Raw genomic sequence first — 26,380 nt, forward strand, 5'->3', positions numbered from 1 at the left:
TATAGAAAATACAACGTGTATTTGGTACTTCTGTTGGCTGGCTGATGTAAAGTCCAGTATTAAAAAAAAGTCACAGAAGAGAAATTAAAACGTCCTAAGGGTAGCAACAAATATATGTAAAATCGGTATCTCTCTAGAGAGATATATTGATAGTAAATAGGACTATACATTTTGGAAGGAAGACTGAATTCGAAGAAAATACCTCACAGTCTCTGGGAAAATACGGTATTCCTGCCTTTTTTTTTTTTTTTTTTTTTCTTGGTGTAACAGAAAAGATGCTTAAAGGGAGAAACGCAAGGTCCATTCATTGCAACGTTCTTTCATTTATATCCGCCTTTAACTGCTGTCTTCAGCCCGCCCAGTATCCAAATTTAGAGCTCTCACACACTCTGCTGAGGGCATCGGAGCTGCAGCGAGTGCTCCACAGGCAGCAGGGAAGGCAAGCGGGGCCGCTCCTGCCCATCCCATCCCAGGCGAGAAGGGTCAGGGGGGTTTGCGGATGTTCCGTCTGTGGGACAAACGGCCCGAGGGGCCACACGCGTCGAATGAGAAAACGGAGGAGCCGCGCCGCCGCCTCTCCCAGAAAGGTACCGAGACACCGGCAGCGCCGCGGGACCGAGCCCGGGGGGCTTTGCCACCCGCACTGCCCGCGGGTGGGGGCGGGGGCAGCACCGCCCCCTCCTCCTCCTCCTCCTCCGCCTCCCTCCCGCGGCTCCGCAAGGAAAAGCCGGCAGCGGCTCCGCTCCCGGCCAGAGCGGCGGTGACGGGAGACGAGTTACCCTCGCTTCTCCTCGCTTTTAATTTTTTTAAAATTTAATTTTAAAACTTTAATTTCATCCTCTTTAAAAAAAAAAAAAAAATTATCATTACTCGCCGTTTGTGAGTTTTCCAGGTGCGGGCGCTGCCGCCCGGGATGGGGCTCGGCGGTGCCCGAGGAGCGCTGGGCGGCGGCGGGCGAGCGGCGTCCCGGGGCGGGCTCTGAGCCCCATCCCGGGCTGGGAGCCCCGGCAGCAGCACCAGGTACCGGCCGGGGGAAGGAGGAAGGGGCGCTGCCCAGCGGGGACGTGGCCGAGCCCGCCCGCGGGGCTGGAGGGGATGGAGCGGGTCCCGACCCCGCTCATCAACCGGCCGCAGGGTTTGAGGAGGGTAAAGAAGCTCTTCTGGGGCGTCCCGGGCATGGTTTGGGGCTGCGGTTGTGAAGAGAATCTTGAACGTGGGTGTTCGCTGAGGGACGTGAAACTGGCTTAATATTTTGTCACAGAGCGTGGAAGTGCTTAGCCTTGTTTCCAAAAAAAAGTCTCGGCGTTTCTTTAGGTCTTGTCTTTCTATTTCCAGTGGGCTTTTATGGCATTACTGGTTAGAGGAGAGCTTAGACCCTCTTAAGTTCCCTTTCCAGTCCTCTGGCCCGTTCCCAAGGACTGATGCAAACACATTACACACTGGCATTGCTCTTCAGTTTACCTTTGAATGCCCTGGATACAAAAGGTCACCCTAATCCTGTGACTGGTCTTTCTATTGCTGCGTTAGCCGAGCATTTTGCTGCCTCTCATTCAAAGTTTCAAAAAAGCTTTCTGGAAACTGTGTGCTTGTGGCCATGCTGCTTTTGCACCCTTTCATCCATCTCTCTAGGAAGAGCTGAGTGTATTCCCAGTGTAATTTCAGCGTTCATTAATCTGGCCGTGCACTCAGCCACGCTCATTTTAATTACCGTGTTTGAGCTGCTGTCACGCAGCTGGAGCCCGGGGCAGGGAACACGCTCCCAAACAGAAACATCATCATCTCCAGTGGTTAATTAGGTTTCACAAATATCCCTCTCCTGCATAAACAAAGGCGGGAGCATACCCAAACAGAGCTTTAAGGAAGAAGACGGGAGGAAGGTGTATTTCCTGAAGGAGTCCTGTGCTGGTTGCCCAGCTGTCCTGGAGATCTTCACACACTGGGAGGAGACACAACGTGGTGTGTTTTTTGTGGCCAGACTCGGAAAGGTATCCACTGGGATGGGTTTGGAGCCCTGCTTTATAACCATAATGGGCAAATGTGACAGATTGTTCCACTTTTAAATGAGTGTGGGTGGGTATATATGTTGCACAGTGGGAGTCTAAAGGAAGCAAAGTTTATCTTTTTTTCCCCATAAATCCAGTGTTTTCTAAGCTGGTAACTGAAGATTAGGACAGTCACTTAAGATGGTGTCTGTGTTGCTTGCAAATGCAGGTAAGCACTTGTGCAATGTGAACTTTTACAATCCCAACATCCATAACCTGGTGCTGGTTTAACGTTTGGCATCCAAGCAGCATTTCCTTGACAAAGTGTGGGCTTTGGGGGTTTTCTTTGTTTTGTTTCTAAGAAGCAACATGTTAAATTTCTTTTCAGGATGCTGCATAAGAAACAGAGCACTAAGCTTTGCCATGTTGCTACTCCTCTCTAGAGTGACAGTACAGTTATGCCTTAGAGGTTTTTCCACAGCAGAATTAATATTTCTTAAATGCTTGGGAACATGTAAGTGGTGAAGTGTGTGGTTCATGAAGGAGCATCTGTAAGTGAAAAAGGGGCTTTTCTTCCCTTGTGCTTTCAAGGCACATGACCATTTTATTCACCTGTGTCACTGAGTAAACACTTGGGCAAAGAGTGGTACAAAGCACAGTCTCAAAGCTCACTGTGGCATGTTTACATGCCATGCAGGGTTGCCTTTTGCTCTTTGATATTTTTAAACCTGAACAGGCAGAAAGGTAACTTCCACACAAAGTGCACTGCTGGAAAAGGTCCGAGAAAGCTGCCTTGCTTTCCAGCTGGGAGAAGTGGGAGTGAGAACTAAAGGCAGCTTTGGCTTTTTCCAAAAAAGGGATGGCTGGTTTGATACTTTTTTTTCCGGATGCTATACATGTGGCAGTGACAAGCTGCTCCCAGGCAACCCACTTAACTGGGGTAGTTTTCATCAGGCAAGCTAGGCTGTGAGCAGCAGGGAGGTAGACAGCCTGTGTCTGTGGCCATTCAGCCTGCACAGAGCATCAGCTGAAAGCAGACTGGGAAGGAAGTGAAGACAGCAGTGCCTGAACACACACTCCTGGCACGGGCTTGTTAGAGAGGGCTGGGATGTGAATTAGTATCAGATAGGGGCCTGTCACATCACTTTCAAGCTGTGTGGTTCCTGGATGACTCTATTAACAAAATGGGAGGGGAAAAAAAAAAGGTTATTTTCTCACTTAGCAGGAGCTTGGAGGTCATTGTTTTGTTCGCTCAGCTTACAGTGCCTGCTGATTTACTGAAAGGGAGATTGCTAAAGAAGTTTCTTAGTAAGAGATTTTCAAAATTATTCAGGAAGAGCACGCACTGATTTATTTTTTTTTTTTCTCTCTCCACTAGTTTTGCACAGATTGTTGCATTAACTCAAAGATGTGCTTGCCCTTTTAGGAGGCAGAGAGAAAGAACTGGGCCCACTTGGAATTTAAAGTCAAATGTGAAGTCTTCTGAGAGCAGAAGCAATTTTGCCCTGGGAGACTTAACAAACCATGGTGGCTGTGCTTTAAACACATAACAGAGTCAATGAGAATTTAAGTTGCCAGCATCTTTGTTTCCCATGCTGTCCTTCAGACAGTTCAGTTACACCAGAGGAGAGGCAGAAGGGCAGTCTGTGAGCAGGGGAGCCAGGCAGCTGGAGGAGGAGTGGCGGAATGGGCTTTGCCAATTCCCCATGAGAGCTGGAAGGAGATCGGCAATGGAAGCCAACTCTGGATGCAATAAACTGGATCATATTATATCTCTCTGCCTAATGTCAGGAGTGGGTTAGCTAAGGCTGAGCAGTCAGCTCAGTTTCAGCTCCATGACTGTCCTTCCCTACATACCTCAAATCAAAGCAGGAACTGCATTTTCTGTCCTGCAGCTTTATTTCTGCTCCTCAGTGCAAACACTGCTCATGCTCTCACTTATCTGCTCCCACCTGGGCTGTTTGGCTGGCCTGGGGCTTATTTAATCCTGTCCTGTCCCTTCCCATAAAGCTGGTGCTCTGGCACCTGAAATACCTCCAGGCAGGTATTTCAAGGGGAAAGGAAGCAGTGGGTACCAGGTAGTCTCTGGGAACTGGTGTTATCCCCATATGGCAGCCTAGGGACAGACAACCTTCAGCTCTTGTTTTACAGCAAGTGGGTACCAGTTTTATCTCAACCTCCACAAAATCATAGAATGGCTTAAGTTGGAAAGGACCTTTAAATGCCATCTAGTCCAAGCCCCCTGCAATGAGCAGGGACACTTTCAACTAGGTTAGGTTCCTCAGAGACCTGTCCAATGTGACCTTAAATGTTTCCAGATGGGGCATCTACCACCTCTCTGGGCAACCTGTGCCAGAGTTTCACCACCCTCATTGTAAAAATAATATTCTCATGTCTAGCTTAAATCTGCCCTCTTATAGTTTAAAACCATTACCCCTTCTCCTGTCACCAGAAGTCTGCATCCAGGGGATTTGGATTAAATCCCTTGAATTTTTGCTCTTCAGCTCTAGCTTTGAAGTGTTTTTCCTGCTGGTTCTGGTGCTGTTTGGAAGAAAGAAGATTCCCCCTCCCCAAGCCCATCCAGATTAATTAGGAAGCTGCAGTGAGGCTCCAGGAACCAAGCCATGATCAAAAACAACAATCTCAGCACATACTGCCCCATGGGATTTGGTAGTGTGGAGAAGGGCAGGTTCGTCGTGTATCTTAATTGCTTTTTGGTAGCCACAAGTACAGACCTTGCCTTATTCTTTGCATACAGGCTCTGCACCCAGTGGCCTCAAGAAGGGAGTCCTCTGAGCATGACACAAGAAGTAATTGGCCTTTTTTTTCCAAAAGTTATCTTTTTCTTATGTCTTTATGTTGTAAGTGTATCCTGTAATTTTTACTTCCCGACCAGCACAAAAGAAATGACGGATTAGGACAGAAGTATGCGAGCATCTTTCTTCTTTTCAAAAGGAGGAACAAATTGAAGCTGACAGTTCCCTGGAACTAGCGCAACTCATGAAGTAGTCACAATAATACATTATATCTTCCTGCCCTTTTAGAGCATCAGAAGCTCTCTGGTCTCTGATGCCTCCAGTAAGCTGACCTTGGCTGGCAGAGCCAACCACCTCATTACTGCTGTCCCACTGCTCACAGCCTGCCCTCTGTCCTGGCCCTCAAACAGCCTGATTAGCTGCAGCAGCAGCTATTGCTTTCCAGGTTGTGCAGCCTGCTGGTGACCTTTCAGTAACATGAAAACTGTTCAATAATCCCTTCTGAAATCAGCCTTTTTTTTTTTTTTTTTAAATTCAAAACCTCATCTAGCTGCAACACCCAGACATTTGTCATAGATGATTTTTTGCTGAAAAGCCTCATCAACAGGAAAACTTCTAGGCATCCATTAACTCCAAAAAGCAGTTGCAATAGAGAAAATACATCTCGTCATCACCGAGGTTCTGGTTTTAGCTTGTCTTTCCCTCTACAAAACACCAGGTTAGACCAACCCTGTTTCGCTCTTTAGACATTTCTGTTTGAGCTGACCAAAGGAAGGAACTCCTTTTCAGTGAAATCTGTAGAAGACAGGCAAATAAGCATGTTTAAATAGTGGCAGGAGGTTTGTGTTTCAACAGACCATGCAAGGTTGCACACCAGAGTTTCCTTCACTTTCCCCAAATTAACATCTTGCTGTCTGAACAGCCAAAACTGCTTAATTTGTGCCTCAATGAGGTGTTGTCTTCATTGTCTTATATCTGCTAGAAGACTGAATCTGAGGAAAACCTGAGTTTTTTTTTCCTCTGACTGAACAGAGGAAGAAAAATTTCTGCTTGTAGCAAACACACCTCTTGAGGATGCCTTAGAAGCCGTGGGAATCTGGGCTTGTGCTTGGGGTTGAGGTAGTGACACTGGTCTGTGACACTGCTGCAGGCAGATAGGGCAGACAGTGTAGCTCTGTGTTCAAAGTCTGATAGGCATTTTCTTGTTGTATAACATGAAGAAAAATGCCTTTTCCATAATTAAGAAGCTTAACATTCTCTGTTAGTATTTTACTTTAAAATGTTTGGTTTTCAAACTTTTTAACTGTTGTACAGAATTTGTGATGTGTGTTACAGCTTTGTGAAATGATATCCCTGTGACTAGTCCTTGGCCAGTGAGTCTCCTTGGGTATGGACACACCTTTTACTCTGGTCACTCCTGCAAGTATTGCTGGGTCATGGCAGCAACAACTATCCCTGTGCACTTTCCCAACCGTACAGGCACATCAGTGGGTGACAATGCTGTTGCTAATGCTCAGTTAAGTGTATAATGTGTTGCCCTGCATGACTGACTGCCCTTTCCTTGTCTTGTTCTGTACATCAACAAAATAGTGCTCTGTTAGTTCAAAGAAGAACTTGGGTTTTCACAAAGAGATGCTGGTGGCATTGGAAGCAGGTGGCTGTGAGATGCTCTTTGATCCATGAGACATTTTCTTGAATTTAGTGTGACACTTGCAGGCCACATCTACTTAGATATACATAAAATCCTGTATATGAGAAGAGATGTTTGCTAAAATAAACAGAGAAGAATGTTTAGTTTATTAGATGTTCAGATTAATAAAGCCAGGAGCTGGAACTGTTCACTGCAGTAAGTTGTCTGTGCTACACAAACCAAACCAAAGCTACATTAAAAATGCTAAGACTCAGCTGAGGCCAGAGAATTATCAGCTTAAAATTCTGCCTGCATAAACTAAGGTTTTGCTTTCTTCGAAATCAGAGGGGGGTGTCATCATCATCTCCCCAGATGACAGCTGGACCACAAAGCTGTGTTTCATTGTGCTGGACTAAAAGAGCTTTCAATACATTTGATTTCCATGCCCTACACTGAAAACAGAAGTTCCCTGAAGGTTAGATGGCTTTTCGTATGCAGTTATCCTGCAAAAGGTTGCTTTTTTCCCCATTCTCTCCTAGCTCTACCCTTAAAAAGAAAATAATCTTCCTTTCTAGTAGAAAAGGTGGCAGCAGTAGATCCAGTGTAACAGCTCCTATCTTAAACTGAACCCTGTACACAAGGTTCCTCCAGGCACTGTATTTCTTGTGGGCATGTCACGCTGCCACCAGCTGAGGAAGACAACTGCCTCCATTGGCAAAAGGGCAGAACAGTTTTCTATCCTCGTGAAAAGCTGTGATATCCTCCTTTTCCTATATCCTTAATGATGGTCTGTTAATACGATGTGAATTGGAAAATGCAGAAATCAACAGAGAAGGAAAGAAGAAAGGAAGAGCAGCAGAGGACAAGCTACGGGGTCATTCCTAAAAGCTTGTCATTAGTCTGCAATGGCCCCAGTAGGTCTTTCTTTTAAATGGCATACTGTGGAACAGCAGAGATGTGCCAAGATGCACTGCCTTCATTTGTGAAATGAAAAGTTACACAAGATAATTACCTTGTACTTCAGTGACAAAAAATACTGTCAGATCTTTTCCGTTCATGCTTGGTTTATCTGTAATATCTGTGTCTAGAAAATTCAAATGGTAACTAATCTTTAAACTCAGGATTTGGTTTTTTTTAATGTCCACTACAAATAAAATTTGCCAGTTAACCCTGACTAGATCTACTTGCTGTAGATTTAAGGGTTTCATCAGGTTTGCATTGGCTTTGTCTGTGACAGTAAGCTACAGGCATTTGTGAATGTTTTTGGGCAGGAACAGCAGCAGGTACAGACCAGCCTGTATCTATGGCATTACACTCCTCTGCCCTTCAAAGGAGGAAAGTATGTCAAGACTGCTTTGGGAATGGTCCCTGGTCCATGCTTCCCAAAATCTGCACAGTAGTTGTGTAAGAAAGCCCGATCTGGCCCAAACCAGAACTGTGCCAGTGACTGTTCAGTGTAACCTCCTTTGCCCCAAGGTGCAGAAAGCTATTGCAGAGTTAAGAGAAAATAACTTTTCTGTACTGAGAAACTCAGAGTTGTAGAATGATTTATGTTGGAAGGCACCTTTAAGGGCCATCTAGTTCCTATCCTGCCCCCATCATGGGCACCTTCCAGTAGACCAAGTTGCTCAAAAGTACAGTCCAAGTCAACCTCAAATGTTTCCAGGAATAGAGCATCTGCAGCTGTTCTGTTGCAGATGTTACAGTGTTTCAACACCCTCATTGTAAATAATTTCTTCCTTATATCTAGTCTAAACCTACCCTCTTTTAGTTATAAAAGATTGCCCTTTGTCCTGTTACTACAGGACCTGCTGAGAAGTTTGACCCCATCTTTCTTACAAGCCCCCTTCGGGTGCTGAAAGGCTACAATCCAGTCTATGGAACCTTTTCCAGCTGAGCAACCCCATCTCTCTCAGCCTATCTCTGTAGGAGAGGTGCTTCATCCCTCTGATCATCTCTGTGGCCCTCCTCAGGACTCACTGCAGCATATTTGTGTCTTTCCTGTGCTGAGGGCCCCAGGCAGGGATGCAGTACTTGATGCGGGGTCTCACCAGAGCAGAGGGGCAGCACCGTGTCCCTCGCCCTGCTGCCCACATTGCTCTTGATGCAGCACAGGATACTGCTGGCTTTCTGGGCTCCAATTGCACATTGCTGAGTCATCTTGATAAGTGCTGAAATTAAATGTGGTTTCAGAAAGTGGTGACCAGGAGAGCAGGTCTCCCTAAAATTCTAGATATTTTTTTCAAGTGATTTCTGTAAACACATGTGTGTCTATAAAGCTGTTCTGCTCTTTTTGTGGATGCTTGTATGATAACTGAGTGGGACAGGGTTAGGATAGCTGTGTCTTCTGGCAGTCTGCACATAGCAGTCATCTTTTTTATTTTGCTCAGCTGCCCCATTAGTCATCGGTCTTTTTCAAGCACCAGTGTCACTAACACAAGCTTTTTCCAAGAGGGACCCTAGCATAGAACCTTACCCTTTTATCCTCTTTCAGATGGTTCTTAGAGATCCTTTAATGATTCTGACCAGAGAAATTGGTGGTGTTTTGGGAGAAGTTTAGGCTGTTTCATGGTATTAGATATGTGCTCTTGTATCCTGTGCCTTCAAGAGGTTTTTAAAGTTTAAAATACTGTAGCCAAGAGAATAATAAACTCTGCCATAACTTCAAATAAAATTTTCAAAAGTCATGTATATAAGAACACTGAAGTTCTGAATTTGAAAATGAACTGAAGCCAAGAGACAAGCAAATTACATCAGAGCAGACAGCCATTCTTAGTTGGGCATGGAGAGTGTTCAACAACTTGATGTACTGGAAGAGAGCTTCAGACAGATGCTATAGCCAAATGTAAATGAAGTAACACAGGACTTTTATGGCAATGCTTTTTAAGTGGCCACACTTGTAAGGTGTCAAAAAGATTAAATAAATCTGTTTCTGCAATGCTCATGTCTGGGAAAAGAACATCCAGCTTTAAAGATCTTCATCCTAGGACATATAACGGTGTGTCTTCAACAGTATAGTGAGCAGTGTGCCATTACGACACTCCTGGAAATAGGACAATCATATAAACATCCACGGAGTTTTAAGTCACCCTAATCCCATGTATTTAAAGAGGAGCAGCAAAGCGTTTGTATCTCATTAGTGGCTGAAAGGATTTGACAACAATGATGTTTTACTTTCCTTTCAGGGATGGAAAGCCTGTCTTACTTGTTTAATTTAGCTCACTCATGCTTATATTAGAGCGTACCTGAGTGGGTACTGGGAACAGCTAGTTTGTCTGTCTTGGCTCAGGCAAAACAAATAATCTCTAGAACAGCCCACTGGTTATCCAAACCATCCTGCATGTATTTACTTGATGCATTTATTTTCCTGCAGTTGCAAAGAAATAGTGTGCTCAGCTTGCTGTCCTTGCCCATGATGCTACCATTAAATGGGGTTGTAAGAGCAAAAATATTGGTGCAAAGTAAGTAAAGAAATCAGCATTCTCAAGAACAACTTTGCTAGCCGTTGCTTTTTTCTCCTGTCACGGAGAAGATTTTTATATTCGTTCCTTGCACAGTCTGAGAAAGTGAAGCCACTCTGTGCTGCTTACACTTGACGTGCAAATTTAGGTCACTGCTCAGATTCATCATGGATTTTGCCAAAGGACTCCCACTAGAGTTGCATCTATTGACATCAGGGCTGTCTTAATCCCACTTGTGCTCAGTTGTTACTCCTTACTCTTGGGCTTGCCCAGGTGTTACTGTTGGTCAGTAAGGGTCAAGGGAGACCCACCCACAGCACTCACATGTTCCTAGGCCTCCCTTAATGCTAATGCTTGCCAAAATGGGCAATAAGTTGGTCACTTTTTGTGGTCTGAGCTAAGAAATTAAAATTCTACCCAACATCTATGGTCAACCAGGCGTATGCTAAAAGAAGTAGAGAAGTAGCCAGGCTGCTTCTAGATGGAGGAGTTCCCGCAACCTGTTTTGCATCCTGCTAGTCCTACTACTGCCCACAAGATTGCTCCTAGTAGTTTATCTCCTGATGCAGGGATAGATAGTAGAGCTGCCCAAAGTCTTGCACCTTTATTACTGTGCAGTGCTGCCAGAACAACAATGTGTTTAATTGTGTGCTCAGGTCACTTGTGCTGAACCGCCTGTTAGGGATTTTGTGCAAGGTGGATTTAAAGCATGAGAAGATTGTTCTCAGCTGGGTTTCAGAAGTGCTTTTTCTTTGGATTATTTGCCAGCACTTGAACGGCAGTGGGACTTCATTTTTAATTAAATCCTACATTGACATAAAGAATTATCAGTGATGAGGAGAATTGGAGTTGACTTCTAATCAAACATAATTCTGCATACTGGGGTGGGTTTGAGATGAATGAATGTCAAATGTAATTAGATGGTCAGATTCTGATCCCTCAGCCACACTCATAAGTACAGTTATAGACCAAATTTTGCTTATTTATGCTAATGCCAGCTGAATATCTTGATTGCCCTGTGTCTCTAATGCTGTAGGGAGCAAGATTAGGGACGGCTCCATGTGGGCTCCTGCGCATGCTCAGCCCAGCCACCAGTGTGAAATAAATGTTGGAAATGGAAAAAAAAGGAGGTCAGCTGCCACGAACCCATCTGTTGTGTGTGGAGCCATTTAGGATCAAATTTATTTTCCTTGGGTTTATTACAGTGAAATAACTCATTTGCATTTCCCTTTCCTTCAGTTTTTAGCTGTAGTAAGGAGAAGGTGTAGTAGTTCTTTCTCTGGGGGGAGGTTAAGCAGAGGCTCCCTGGCAACAAAAGCCAAGAAACGGGGGCATTGCACTGAGAGCTCTGGTGAAGGAATAGCTGCAAAAAAGAGGAGGAAGAAAGCTAACTGTGGTATGAGACAAAAAGGGTGCTGCTTTCACCTTAGCCACTGCCAATCCTTATTTCTGTGTTCTAGTGAGGGGATGAGAATTGGAGCCAAAGGCATGTTTTATGACAAAAATAAAATGAAATGAAAAGTTCTCACACTGACTTTGGTACCTAGACTGGTGTGAGAGATGACTTACTGAATTTATGGAGCTATATTGCAGTGGGAGCATCTATCAGATTCTATGCATTTACAGCCATATCTACTTTACCATTTTGCTCTTGACTTGGATTGTGAGCTTTTTTCTTACTGTTACTATTGCTTTTTGCTTTATGTGCATCATCTAGTTTGGGTAGGAGGAGCAGAACAAACAACACGGGCTGTTCTACTTGGTAGACAATTTGTATTTCTGCTCAAGGTGTCTAGTAATGAACTAGCAAATACTGTATCATTTGAATTGAAAATGCACTTACATGCAGCATTTAAAATGTTCTTACAGAAATGAGACCATAAAGTACAAGCCTTGCTATTAACCTTTTTCCTAAGGCTTGATACTATTTGAAACAAAAGCTGAAATTTGGTACTGAAATACTACATTTTTCATTTGTTAGGAACAGGTAATGGCACCTCGTACTCAGTTGAGGGGATTTCTGCATGAAAAAGTAAAGCCTCTAGCTGTGGGCTTAAGAGTTATAAAAGATGCATCAGTTGCATAAACATTTTTTTATGCATTGTAGAAACTGAATCCACCCAAACTGAAGGTACTGAAATCCAGCTAATAAAAGAATCAGTGTAGGTGTCCCTGATGGACATAAAGTCATCAGTGAGAAGTGCGCTCAAGCCTTCAGAGAGATCCTGTGGATGATCAGTGCTGAGGATGTCTGTGATGGGGAAGAGGCCACCTCAGCAAGAGCAGGATGAGCTAAGCTGGGCTAAGCTAAGATTCTTGTTGTTGCAAGAGATGGGGCAGAAGTTTCCCTTCCTGTGCTGTGGCTACTGATGGCTTTGATGCCCACCCAGGCGTGTTCCATTGTGCTCCCACATGTCTGGTTTGAATGAAGGGGCTCCATCTGAGCTGCAGCTCCTTCTCTGTGCAGCACTGCTCTCTGCAGCCATGCAGGTAAGCCCACATGGCTCTTTCTGTACTTAAATCAGCATCTGAAGTTCATGGATCCATTGGCCTTTCACCAGCTTACGTAGGCTCGGGAAGCATGCTTGTCAGTGTAGCCATATGCTACTATTTAGGAATATCTCTAAGGCTTGGACTTCAGTGGAAAGAATACACATGATTTTATTCTGGCAACCAAGAATAGTTCTTCAGATGGAGCTCACATGTCTGTACAGCTCTAGCAAATGCTGCCCTGCACAAGGGAGCAGCAGCCCAATCACTGGGAGGATAAAATATGTTGTGAAGGTTGTAATTTGTGTAATTGAATGACCAACAGAAGGCACCTTTCTACAGGTGCTTCCCGGAGACCCCCACCCGACAGAAATCTTCCTGACATATACAGAAATTATAAGCCTGCTCACTCATGCCTAAGAGTTTTTGTCTTGAAAGTGTAAAACCTCTTGTTCAAGAATTAAATTTCCTGTGAAAATTTTTATAATGCTTCTGAGCACTCTTACCCACACATCACTGTCAAATTTTTATATTAAAAAAACCCAAAAGGATGTCTATTTTCTCATCCAAGATGCATACCACTGTACCTTCTAGGAGCCTAGGGAACATGGAAATCATACGTTCCAGGTGGTTACTTGGGCTACTCACCATGCTGGCCTTGTATTCCTGAAGTGATTCAGCTAAATCAGAAGGAAGAAGTTGGAAAATAAATATTAAAAATTATTAGACTTGAGGCTACAAAAGCAAGCAGCATGAGTTGAAGGTGCACAGAATGAGCTTGGCACTGAACTGAGCCTGTGTAAGTTTAGAATTGCATTATGCTCTTTGGGCTTATGAATGCAAAGCAGAAAGAATTGGCAGTTTGGGAGGAGGACATGACTTCTAGGGCATAACAGTTCCTTCCCTTATTGTGATTGTCTTTTGGAGAGATGCATGGTCCTAAATGTTATCTCATTGAGTTTAAAAGTTTCTACCTTTGTAGGACAGCCAGCCCAATAAGCAGAATACAGACCTTGGCATAGATGAGAGGGAAAATGTTCTTTTCTTTTATTAGTCACAAAGACATCAGCTCATTTGTCAGACATACCCCAGGTTTGCAGGTAAGAAATGTTCCTAGCATGCCAAACAGAATTAGTTGGCTTTTGTAGCCATACACTCGCATTAGTCAGTGGACCCCCTCAGCTCGCCTTAACCTGAATAATTATCACTTAATTTTTAACAGACAGCCATGGATCAGACCATCATGGATCGACAAAAGAATTAACACACAAACCATCTCACTTGTAGGGATTACCTCTCCTTAGATCCAGAATGGATCTTGAACTATTTGTCACACAGGAAAATAATATAGGAAAAAGGGATTATCAAGGATGCTTTGTCACGCAGTCCTACCCCACATTCCCATTTAATCAGTGATTATATGTAATCCTGGAGTGTCCTCGAAGCTTCAGCTGCAGACAGCTCCTTGACACCTTGCAGCAAATTCTAGACCTGGAGCCATAACTGTAGCTCTACAAGGAGAGAACAGGAGGACTCAAGGACACCATCACCACTCTGTATTGCAGCTTTATATGGTTGCTAGCACATGTCTAGCAAAACCAACTTCCCCTCATCATGTGGTGAGCAAAAAATACCATCTCCAAACTGGTCATGGGGAAGAAGCAAAGAAAAAAAAGAGCTGTGCAAAAGTTAACTAGATTTAGCAGATATGTTTCTGCCTGAATTTCCCTTCTTAGCTTGAATCGAAGTCCACACTGTTTATCAAATATTTTGGCACTGTGGGAGGTAGAGGTCTGTGCTGAGGGTGATAAAGAGAGGGCAGCCCTCTGGAAGTGATTGTCCCTTCCCCACTCATTAGCTCAGGCTCAGCTGTTTCCCCATTTCCAGACTGAAAGGAGAGCTGAGAGAGGGGACTTTTATTTCCCTGGGGACAGAGACATCATCAATTATCTGCCATTCTCTGCTGCAAGCTGTCAGCGAATAGGGCAGAGGAGTACTGATAGGATTTCACCTTATCCCTTGACTCACTGATGGGCTCATCATTCAACTGCTGTGCACTTAGCATGGGCAGTACTAATTATATTAATTATACTTCTACACAGGGCGTGCTTATTTTAGCAGTAAGGAGAGCGGTGTCTTTAAAATGAAACATCCCTGGTTCATTAACTATATAGATTTAAAAGTGTAAGCGAAGTCATTATATCCACTGCTGAAGTGGATCTCTCAAATCACAGAAGCATTTAATATCATTTTAGATGTGCAACTTGCTTTATATTGAGAGCAAAATTTATACTGCATGTAGAAGACAGTAGCATTATATCACATAACTGCTAAATGTAGACCAAGAAACTTGATCACCACCTTGGCGTAGCACCAGAATCCCCTTAGCAGTGTTCAGCTGTGGGGATACCCATCAGGTCAGAAAGAGATCTGGGTGAGTCCTCATGGGCTGAGCCTTTCTGAAATTATACTAGCAACTGCATCCATGCATATCATCAGGATACAGCTGTATTATTAAATTCAGAGGTAGGTTTTGTGTAGTTGATAGCAGACAGGCCTGTGAATGGTTTAAGAGGCAGGAAAATAAACCCCTCTCAACAAAGGATCACAACAACATGACAGATACTCATCACTCAAAGTGTATTTGCGAGATGGGTATCATTAATAATCCATCAATGCGGTGCCCATATGCAACTATTGTCTCTCTGAATCTGGGCCAAGGGGCTGATGCAGAGTCTGCAATTTTCTGAGGTTGGGTGGAAGTGTCTGAGATGTCATATTATGAACATTAGTTTAAATCTTAAGAACAGATGGTATTTGTATAATAGAGTCAACCTTAACCTGACCAATGGAAAATAACTGAACAGAACTGGGAGATTACACTTGTTCCGACTCTGTTACCTCCTTTTATCTCAGTTTTCTTCTGTACAGAAATTAAACATACATTATTCACCAAGATTATATATAATATATAGGGAGAGGCCACAAGCCTATCTGGGCTCTGAGCTCTGACCATTTTATGCAAAAGCAAAGCTAAAGTAGCTCCAGGCAGGTCTTCAATTTGCATTTCAATTGCACTTCTTGCACATTTTTTCTGGTATCTTGGGGAAAGTCTCAGATTCTAAAGCCTTTCAAAGCCATCTGAGTGCTTGAGCAAAATAAAGAAAATAAATAAGTACATTCCTTTTCCAAGATTATTTATTTTTTAAGTTTGCCCAAAGGAAAAGAAAATCAAAACAGTTCCAGTGTTTCTGCACAGTCATATTTGGACACTAAGATTCTGTTCAGAGTGAAAGCCATTCATATTCTGTTCATATTAATAGAGAAAAGACATCATGCAGAAGATGTTATTTTCATTTTCTCAACACTTTTGAATCTCAAACCCTTTTCTTTTCAAGTTTTGTTTTGTCTCTCTTATTTTTTGAGGAATGGTTGATGTTTATGCAGCTAAATCTCCTCTGACTGTCAGTGTTGTCTGGCTCCTCCTAGGTCTCCAGATGTTGTCAGGGTGTGTGTATTAATCATTCTGTCAAGCGATGCAAGTCCTGAACACTTGCAAGGGATTTTCTGCTCCTTGGCACTCTGGACCCGATTTTTAATGCAAATCCTTGTATGGGAGCAAGTAGATTGCAGCCTAATTGTCTAAAAGTTATTTGCAAACCCAAAGGGAGCTTGCTGTACAGACCCCAGAGTACTGTGGTCGGGTGGTTTCCACTCTGTCTCTCAGGAGGTGGCTCTCTATGGAGTTTGAACTGTAAGGCATAAGCTGGCACAGGGAAACTCTGTACTATAGGGATGTGAGGTTTGACCCTGGAAGCTGCAAAATGCCTTCTGGCAAGTGCTGTGCCAGACACCAGCAGGCCTGAGCACAGCTCAACCCTGCAGAGGTGTGCAGAGGACCTTATGGATGTAGGGGTGAGTACGGAGCCAAATTTGGGCTCTCACTGACTGAAGACTCAAGCACCTCCAGCTGTGGCTTGGAGCATGTTTATCCCTGTGGGAGTTAGCCAAAGTGCATCCTCACTGTGGTATCTTAAGAGTTTGTGAGGAGCAACTGCCCCAGACCCTCTCTGCTCCCTCCACCCTCTCCCCTAACCATGTGTTTCTGCCCAATACAGGTGCTCATGGTCCTGGTCTGTCTGACAGCAACTTCTCTGTCTCAGGGGTTTATCCTTGCTGTGGTTAAACTCTCTGAGCCCTGAGCTGGGTGGGCTGCATCTGGGCTAGGCCAGGGGCAGGAATGGTGAAGTACCATTACCTGCTGACCACAGGGGAGGAGAAAACTGTCTTTGACTGCTCCCCGTGTGGTATCTCTGAGGCTGTTCAGTCAGGGGGACAGCCCTCACTTCCAAAAGAGGAAGATGTACTCTGGCTGGGTTGTGCAATAGAGAAAATGTCTCATTAGCAGTAGTGCTGGCGGTGCTGGGACTGGAGGTGTTTCTGGCAGAGGTCTTGCAGAAATATTCCTGAGAAAGCAGCTCCTTGGGCAATGCAGTCTCCTCCAAAGAGAAACAGTAGTTTGCCATGGCACGTACTGCCACACCAAAGAGTATTTGCCCAGCTTAATGCTACAAATTAAGTATAACTGAGCAGTGCACAATGTTTCTTCTTATATTTGCTTTTTGCAGTGAATGTTTGCCATGCAAGCACCACGTAGCTCTGGTGCTTATCATTAATAAATACATTCAGTTGTGAAGGCTTACAGTGTAGATCTCTGGCTTTCACAAATGGCTGGGTTTTTGGGCACTTGCAATCATTCCTGATTTGTGGGGATGAGAGGGTGGTTTAGACTTGCTATCACTCCCTCAGCCCTGTAGGTCAGAGTTTCACAGAACATCAGCTCCACTGCCTGCAGGCAGCTCCATCCCCTGCCATAACATCCTGCTTCATTACCAAGCTCGTCCCTCAGCCCAGCTACTGGAGTGAAATGAACTGGGGGCATGGGGCAGGCTGGGTCCAGCTTTTAAAATAGATGGAAAAAATTGCTAAAATCCATCTTTTTCATTTTCTGTCAGGTTATTTTTAAGCTGGCCTAGTTTCTCAGTCCATTTCACAGCACACTGGTGTCATCAGCTCAACTGACATCCCAGGAAGGATGGAGGCAGTGAGAGGATGGGTCCTGCAGGACAGGGGAGCTGCATCTGGCAGCACCCGCTGACCAGCTCCCTCTTCTCCAGCATCCCCATTTTTCTCCTGCTGCCTGGCCTGTCTTGGCCATGGTGCTCCCCACGGATTGGTGGGGCCATTCCTCTTGCCAGAGCAGCACAAAACCAAGCCAGCAGAAAAATCAATTTAATTGTCTGCCGAGGGCAGAGACAAGAAAAACAGTGGATTAAGGAGAAAAGGAAGATAAAGGCATCCCCCTTTTCCCTTGTGGCAGCAGATAGAGCTGCTGTGAGCCGTAGCACTTCTCTGCTATTTATTTGTGGATGGATTGAAATCTTCCTAGTTTAGTGCAGATGCCAAGCTGGGCATTGGAAATGAGCACACAGAGGGCAAGGGCTTCCTCCCTGCTGAGCCCCTCTGGACACATGAAATGCAGAGCATAAGTGCCTGGAGCTTATTTGCTCCTCTCTCTGCACAGTGGAGGGTATCCCTCTTATCATGGCATGTCATGGCTGCACATACACCCAGCCAATCTTCCTTCTCAGCAGCCCCTGGGCTGAACAGCCATGGGAGCAAGGATCAAAGGGATGCTGCAGGGAGTTCATGATGTATCAATCCTTTTTAAAATTATTACTGTATGTAATCACACTTTGCAGTGATGGTGAGTGCCTCCAAAGAGCTTTGCATGCTCCCATAGTAATTCCCAGGACAGACGGGGACACTGGGACTGGGGGTGAAGCATGCCAGGCATGGTAGAAATTTGGGTTGGCATTGGGATTATCACACTGAAGTATCTGGTTTCTAGTCCCACATCCAGACCCTCTTTTGTCTCCGGTACATTTTCTGTAGGCCCTGGGCTGGAAGTCAGAAGTTAAAATAGATTTTACCTATTTTGGTTTTGAGTAGGAATGATCTGGTTTTTTTTCAAAACCATTTTGAGTGGGAATGGTTTGGAAATGCAAACAGATTTGTGCTCTGGCTTGCAGCCCCTTGTGGGGTTCAGGTACCCCTTAATGTCATGGATGGACACCGGGCTGTCCTGCCTCACTGCCTGCATTTTACCATAACCCCATCCTCTCTGATGTGCTTTCTGTTGTTTTTCAGGAATATCTCCAAGGCTGCCTGAAATCATGTCAATAGGATCACATTCATTCTCCCCAGGAGGTCCTAATGGGATTATTAGAAGCCAGTCCTTTGCTGGCTTCAGCGGGCTTCAGGAAAGACGGTCCAGGCAAGTGCCCTTGCTCTCTAAGGGGAACTTCAAAATCAGGCTGCAAGGGAGTCCTGGGCTTTAGGGGATGAAGGGGGAAGAGAGGTGAGAGAGGACTTTTTTCTCTCTGACACACTACCAAATAAAGTGTCCTAGGCTAAAATGTCTCTGTATGTTGTTTGTATAATTAAGCTGTTACCCTCTGCCTCTCCCTCATTAATGCAGGGCTTCCTCACATGCCTCAGAGCTGTGAGAGAATTTCAGAGAATCATTTTAACTTATGCAGTGATCTTTTCAACATGTGAAATGTGCAGGAACACTGCACACGATACACTTGCCATCAACTCCTGTTTAAGACCACTGCTGCCTAAAAGACAGTTTTCTCATTGCTGCACCACTATGAATTCAAAACAAGCTGTTTCCCTGAGCTTGGCTGCAGAGCCTTTCTGTGCACTGCCTCTTAACTAGACAGGGCTTTGGGTCAGCCATGCCCAAGCCATCCAGTCCTGGATGCTCCCAGAGGCCACTTTACAATTGATTTTAACTTATGTAGTCTCCCAGTTAGACCACCAGTTAGCAATTGAGGATTAACAGCAGGCAAAGGGTTGCCTCCTGCTGTCAGCCCAAGTCAGTGATAGTTGTTAGATGCTGACCTACCCACCAGCAAAGTCTCCAAAGAGGCACCTGTATGCAGCACAGCTGTCCTCACTTTGCCACACACTCCACACTCAAGACCAGTGGTGTGATGCTGTTCTCCAGAAACTCTCTTAATCAAATCTCAGTCTTCCTTAGGACCTGCAGGCTTCACACCTGAGATTATCTGGGCTCCCCTTTCTTTTTAGCACACCTGGATGTAGCTCAGCTCTCTCATGGGCTCTCTAATGTAAGTTAGGACAGGCATGGTATAAGACAGAGAAGTGTCTGACAAGCCTCAAACTCGGCCTTGCATTTCCAGACAAGCATTTGTCTTGGGAAGCACATATCCCAGGCTGCTCAGATTCTTAACCTGTGAAGAAATGCAGTCCTTTAACTGGCAGGCACAGAAGCAGATTCATTTTTGCTAGCAGAGATAATATCAGAAGATTTCTTCAAGCTACACTCCTTTGAGATTTCTATGATTTATAGGGATTTCTTCCTCTTTGATGTTCATTTTGCAGGTGTAACTCCTTTATTGAAAATTCCTCTGTGCTCAAGAAGCCCCAAGCAAAGGTGAAGAAAATGCATAATTTGGGCCATAAGAACAGCACAACACCCAAAGAACCTCAGCCTAAAAGGATGGAAGAGGTCTACCGAGCCCTGAAGAGTGGCCTGAAGTAAGGGCTTTTATCCTGCTTGTTGATTGAAGCTTTCTGTGACATTTTAGAGCCTACAGAAACTAGAACAGGGATCCTTCTTCATAAGAGATGAACATACACCTCTTGAAGTCCGGATTGTGACACTTGGTATCTAAAATACTTGTATGGGAAACAGGAATACAGGAGGCAGAATCCCATTTCCATTCACATTTTCAGAAAAGTTCCCAAAGTCTGGGATTTCAACATCAGATTTTTTTTTTCCCTCTGTTTCCTAGAGTCCTATCAAAGGCTTATATTGCCTTTCAGATAACATCCCAGATGATAACAGGGCTTTTATCAGCCAGATACAGGGGCAGCGACTGGAAGGCACCAGCCCATAAACTAAGCAGCAGATTAGCTTTCTTGAAACTGGTTGTTCAGTGTAAAGAGAACACCGAGCTCTTATACACAGTTAAATAAGTGGGCTCCTATTTATTCCCCAAAAGGCAGCAGGGAGCTGCTTTTAGGACAGATCAACGTAAATGAGTTTTTGTCTGTAAACACGTCCAGTGAGGAAAGCCATTTGTCAGGCAGATTTTCTTTTAGGATAGTCATCAGCCAGCTTGGTATGTTCTGCAGAGCTCATGCCTTGTTCTCTGGTTTGTGTTTGCAGTGAGTATCTGGAAGTTCACCAGACAGAGCTGGATAAGCTGACTACACAGTTAAAAGACATGAAAAGAAACTCACGCCTGGTACGTGCCATGTTTTGTCATCGTGTAGGTGCACAGTGGCCTTCCTGAGGTGCTGGAGCAGCCAGGGGATGGGTGTGGGATACAGGGAATTTGCACTGATGCTCTTCTTCCCTTCTATCCATGCTCTTGTTTGTGATTTCTGTTGAGTGTCAAATATTACTTTCTCATGGTGCTGCTGTGTTGCAAAATTAATCAGTTCTGTGTTCTCTGTTTCAGGGAGTCCTGTACGATTTAGATAAGGTATGTTACTCCCTTTAACACTCATTTTGCAAGGAGGCATTAATATCTGTACAGTGTACATGGAAACCTTTCTCAGAGGGATCTGCTAGCCAAACCAACACCTGTATTTTTAAAGGAAGAAATCCCACTCCCCTCCTCTTCCCAGGATCTCTGGTATTGCCCACTAATGCAGCATCAAACACAGTGTGCTCACTAATCTGGCATCAAATGTAGCCCACCAACCCTCTTTCTGAGGTCTGCCAGGTCAGCCTGGCTCTGGGATGGGCACAGACAGAGAGACAGACCCCTGCCAGGCAAGGAAGGAAGGAAGCAGAGGAGAGACTTCCTTTTTCTGTCAGCTGACAGCCATTAAATCCATTTCCTTGTGCAAATTCTCTCAGCCAGCTTCACTCAGTTGGGCTGTCGAGGGGATTGATAGTGGCACACCAGGGGGCTGGGGGGGATCCAGGTCAAGCTCCAGTTCATTCCTGCTTCTGCCAGTTCTGAAGAAAGAAAAACTGAAAATATATTTTCCCTGCACAAAAATTTTGGTGAAAGAAAACTTTCAAAAACATTTCCTGAACAAGTCTGACTTTTTTTTTAGTCAAAATGCCAAGCTTGGGTTTATTCTCAAAACCAGCTTGCTAAGGAAGACAATGGATCTTGAAATGCAAAACCTGATCCATATTAATACTGGAATTTAAAGTACTGAAAATATTATTCTTTAAGCTAAAAAAACCTCTGCTTTCTTTTTTTTTTCCTTATAATAATTAAAAAAACCTAGAGAAATCCCATCAAATAAAAACTCTTTTTTACATAAAAATATACATTAGGTAAAGAAGCGAAAGAGCTCCATTGTCAGCAGCAGCTTAACAGTAGTAGAGTAGGACAACTGATTCCAGATTCATGGTCAAGGAAATCCTGTATGTTTTAAGGAGGAATATCTGGGATCCCTTGGGACTAGCATGGAGCTAGTGTGTCAGTGCCTTACTGATTTATTTAAAGGTGCCTCACCCTCTGCCTTTTCCTTTCTTTCAGCAAATCAAAGCAGTTGAGAGATACATGAGAAGGCTGGAGTTCCACATTAGCAAGGTACTGCGCTCTCTCCTATCATCTTTCTTCTGCATCTGTTCCTATATTATAGAGGAAACAAACCCTTGACCTCCTGCTACCCCTTTGTACTGAGGAGGCCGCTCCCAGATTTGCTGTTTTCTCCACGATAGGCTGGTGGTCAGAGCCAAAGAAAGGGTTTCCACATAGACCCCAAGGTCCAGCCATGCCCCAAGACACTCCCACATGCTTTTGGTACAGAGGGAACATAGGGTTGGAGAGTTGCTTGGGAAAATCTATCCCATAGCAGGCTTACTGTCAGACTTTAGGTAGAAAGAGAGTTGCATCTGAAAGCAATTTAATTCAGCAGTTATCTCTAGCACACACAGCAGCTAGCTTGGATTTATTCCTGGATTTCACTGCTAATGCTTTTGCTGCATGGTCTGGGGCCCACATCCACTTGAATGCATTGATGAGAATATCGGTAGAGGTACTTGGGATTTACACTAATACATTTCAGAGCTGGATAAAATCCATGGCATGTATTCTCTTATAAACATATCTGCTAGTGATTAGTTACTTTTTTGAGCCTGACAAAGGAACAAATTATTTTTGACAGATGAAACATCTTTTGAGAGTCATTTGAAAAGCATTTGTGCAGCTTCAAGTCCTCTAATTATGACAACCTATCCAAACCTTTTAATTTTAGTCCTCTCTTACTCTTGGAGCCGAAAATAAAAATATAAATCATAAGGCGATAGACTGAGATTTTGTTCCCCAAGCCACCTACTCTCTTGCTGGCAACATGAATGGCAAAAATTAGTACTTGAAGAACATTTCCATTCAAATCCTTCCCACTTCAGCCTGCTCAGGGCTAATGGTTTCTGGGTATATAATAAGAGTGAAAAGCACCAAATGCAAGAGGTAACGCTGGTCAGTGTTACTCAGGCTTGCCAACTGCATGAGTTCACTCTCTGTAACCCACAGCAACAGAGACAAAAGGAACTGAGTGTGTGGCATTAAAGCCACAGGCTTGGGCAGGTGGAGAAACATCTTTGGTTTTAGTGATAGAGGAGGGTTTTTTCAGCAGTATTTAATCAGGGACACAGATATGCCTTCTGTCTTTTACCTGCCACTGCTCTGTAGAGGAAGCAAAGCAAGGAGGACAGGGTGCACCACAGTAGATCCCACATGCTTGGGGAGCAGATGAGCATGTGCTAGCCACACTCACATGGGCAGGAGCAGAATATCAATCCTGCACCAAGGCTCCTCTCTGATGTCAGAAGTAAATACCAAGTGACAGCTATTTATAGTAGCTGTCTTTAGCTTGCTGGCTTGCAAGAGAAACAGGAGTCAATATGAGTGCAGAAAGCTTTTTTTGTAACTTCAAAATGGCAAAATACTACCTATGTCTTCATTACCTTATGCTGGACTCCTTCACTTTGCAAAGCATTCCCTGTTTTGGGTAGGATGCCCTCAGGTCAGAGGCTTCAGCCACCAGTTATCCAAGATGGCCTTATAAAAAGTGACCCAAAACTTTGAAGCCATCAGGAAGACAAGTCCCATTCCAAACAAACTAGCCAACAGCACTTTTTGTTTGAGGCTAAGCAGGCTTGGAAAATGGGATTTAAAACATGCCTGGATTGTCACATCAGGCTCAGCTCTAATGCAGCCCACAGCCACAGAGTGATGAAGCCAAGGTGCTGGATGCTTTCATAGAGAGAAATTCTGCCATGGAAATCCAGTACTGAGCAGGAGCACTGTGGGACACAGAGTGACTTCTTGATTTCAGAGATAACAATGGAAAGAGTTATTTTAGGTAAAACTCAAATAGCATCCTGTTTTAGGAGGGACATTAGAAGCCAAAAGAAGAGACAACTTCTTCCATTCCTGTTCTTCCCCTCACCCTGATAGGTTAAAAAACCCACATCTTCTGTATCTGACAGATTCAGTTTATAAAAATATAAACCACTATATATAGCTGGTGTATATATGTACTCAGTTGCAGTAAATGTATACATTCACTACAGGGATTAGAGGGAAAAAGGAAACCAAAGCACAAAGTATGTAAATCCGCTGCCCCTCTAAAGCTAGATCCAGGTGAGACTTCAAAGAGAGTGTGACTATGATTTGCAAAACTTCCATCTCATTTACAGTATTTTGGGTCCCAAAGTTATGTCAAAGGAGCATACGAAGATGACCAGATGTAAATGTCTGGGGGGATTGTAGTTCAAAATACTTTTTTAACTTGACATCAGCTGTTTGTAAGCCCTTCACTTGTGCTGATTCCTAGTATGACTCCCAGTTTCTGGAGGATGGAGGGTGAGAATTCAAAATACCACTCCCAGCTTCCAATACTACCTATTAGTCAAATATTGCAACAGCCTTGATCCATGGCTGATATTAGGGAACCAAAGCCACTGCTGACCCTGTTAAATGTGCCATTTACCACTTCCGGTCACATTTGGCAGCGTGGGCATTGCAACTGCCTTTTAAAGAGCTCTTCCACAGCGAGATGTTTGGGAAGCTGGCTGCATTCCTGCCTCACTAGTAGGATGGGGAGAACACAAGTAGCAATGCTTAGAGGCATGCAGGGCAAGAAGGTGAATTGCTGGCATCTACTGTTGCTCTATTGAGATTTTTGTAGTGGAAGTTACTTTTATCTTGTGTTTCTTTTCCACAGACTGTAACACTATCACAGCTTCATTTCCTCAGCCCCTCCATTGGATATAATGGTTCGGCTGAGTTTTCTTTTAATGAAAATGACTCCATTGTGTTGCTTTTATTGTGCTGGGTTTTCTGGGGTTTTTCTCAGTACATTTTCCTTGTTCCCACTAGGTGGATGAGCTTTATGAAGCCTATTGTATCCAAAGACGTCTCTGTGATGGTGCCAGCAAAATGAAGCAAGCTTTTGCAATGTCTCCTGCCAGCAAAGCAGCTCGAGAGAGTTTGACTGAAATCAACAGGAGTTACAAGGAGTACACAGAGGTACGTCCTCATCAGTTCATTCTTTTCACTCTCACACTGTTTGAAAGCCATGGGAACTTTGCCACTAATTTCAGGGAGTGTTTAATCAAGATAGAAGAAATAAAAGCAAACTCAGCAAAGAATTAGTATTTTTTTTTCTTCAGGTGAATAACTGATGACTGACAAAGACAGATTACGTGCACCCAAAGAGTTCTTTGAAATAATAGTTTAGACTCCATGAGAGCCAGAGCTTTTGCAGCACAAAAGCAAAAGCATAAATCTGCCCTAAATCTAGTTAAACTCTAACTACTTCCTTCCAGCCTGCAGGATTAGGGATGGCAGGTTGACTGGAAACCATGTGCCTACAGACATATGCTGCATCCTACATGTTGCACTTGCTGTGATCAAAATCTATCTTATTAAACAGGCAATAGATGATGAACAACAGTCTAATAGTGTTGCAAACATCCTGGCACACAAGCTGGGACAACCTTCTAAAACCTGAAGGAAGAGCTGGAGAGGGTCTAATATCTAGTCTCTCACAGTCTTCTTTTTTAATGTAGTTCATGTTTCTTGAGAGGTGAAATCATGCTGGAAGCCACCTTGGCATAGAGCTGCTGCTGCTGGCACAAGTCCTGGCTGGAGAAGACCAGAAGAGTGAGCAGGTTACACTCCAAGGGCAAATCCTCCTTTTGCCATCAGGAGGATTAGCACACAGCAGCAGAGGAGCACGGGGTTGCAGTGTCAAAAAAAAACAGGTGTAGCTGCCACTTTTTAGGGCCAGACCTAGCTAAGCAAGAAGGATGGCTCTGAGATTGATTTTATTGCAAAATATCTTTAAATTGCCTAACAGAATCTATCCTTACTAACAGACCTTAAAAAAAAAATCCCAAAGAAGTTTTGTCTGACCTCACTGTTCTCTTTTCCAACACAGAACATGTGTACCATAGAAGCAGAGCTGGAAAACCTATTGGGGGAATTTTGCATCAAGATGAAAGGTAAGTGCCATTTCACCTTTCCCTTCTTTCTCAGAAAGAGGAGTAGTCGCTGCACACATTGGTGAGGGAATTGGGACATGCTTTTATGACAGGTGGGGTTTCCAACCCCCCCACCCATTGCTGAGCCTTCAAACCCCCAGTTTACACCCCTGCCCACTGGAAAGGATTACAGAAACAGAACACCAATGTTTACAGACTTTCTGAGATTCTGCTTTTTGTTTTCTAGACTAATTACTTCCCACAAAGACTCCTCTCAACAGCCAAAGCAATTTAATTTCAAAGGCTGCTGTAATTTTTGCCTTTATTTCAGTAATTTTTTGAGAAGGTGACTGGGAAATTACCTGAATTTCCATGGAGCTGAACTTGAAATTTAAAATACCTTCTTAATTTAACATCAGCTATTTCTAACTCCTTTACTTTTGCTAATTGTGACCAATACTATTTTCAACCAAATGTAAAAACAGCAAAAAGCTGGAGATAGTTTT

General features: G+C 44.0%; 1 protein-coding gene across 2 annotated transcripts in view; it reads left to right on the forward strand.

Moving 5' to 3' along the window:
* RIPOR2 (RHO family interacting cell polarization regulator 2) overlaps positions 1 to 26,380 on the forward strand; it is a 69,097-nt gene that overhangs the window by 16,318 nt on the left and 26,399 nt on the right. The window contains exons 1-8 of one of the 2 annotated variants that reach the window (XM_083868222.1): positions 104 to 587; positions 18,530 to 18,656; positions 19,793 to 19,948; positions 20,583 to 20,661; positions 20,878 to 20,901; positions 21,919 to 21,972; positions 24,769 to 24,918; positions 25,832 to 25,895. In XM_083868222.1, the coding sequence (XP_083724348.1) occupies positions 500 to 587; positions 18,530 to 18,656; positions 19,793 to 19,948; positions 20,583 to 20,661; positions 20,878 to 20,901; positions 21,919 to 21,972; positions 24,769 to 24,918; positions 25,832 to 25,895 (742 nt within the window). In that variant the 5' untranslated portion in view covers positions 104 to 499. Of the gene's footprint in view, positions 1 to 103; positions 588 to 18,529; positions 18,657 to 19,792; positions 19,949 to 20,582; positions 20,662 to 20,877; positions 20,902 to 21,918; positions 21,973 to 24,768; positions 24,919 to 25,831; positions 25,896 to 26,380 lie in introns of those variants that run through there. The other variant, XM_083868221.1, reaches the window with a different exon arrangement.

Source organism: Zosterops lateralis (assembly GCF_965231275.1).
Source record: "Zosterops lateralis genome assembly, chromosome: 1".
NCBI classification, from domain to species: domain Eukaryota; kingdom Metazoa; phylum Chordata; class Aves; order Passeriformes; family Zosteropidae; genus Zosterops; species Zosterops lateralis.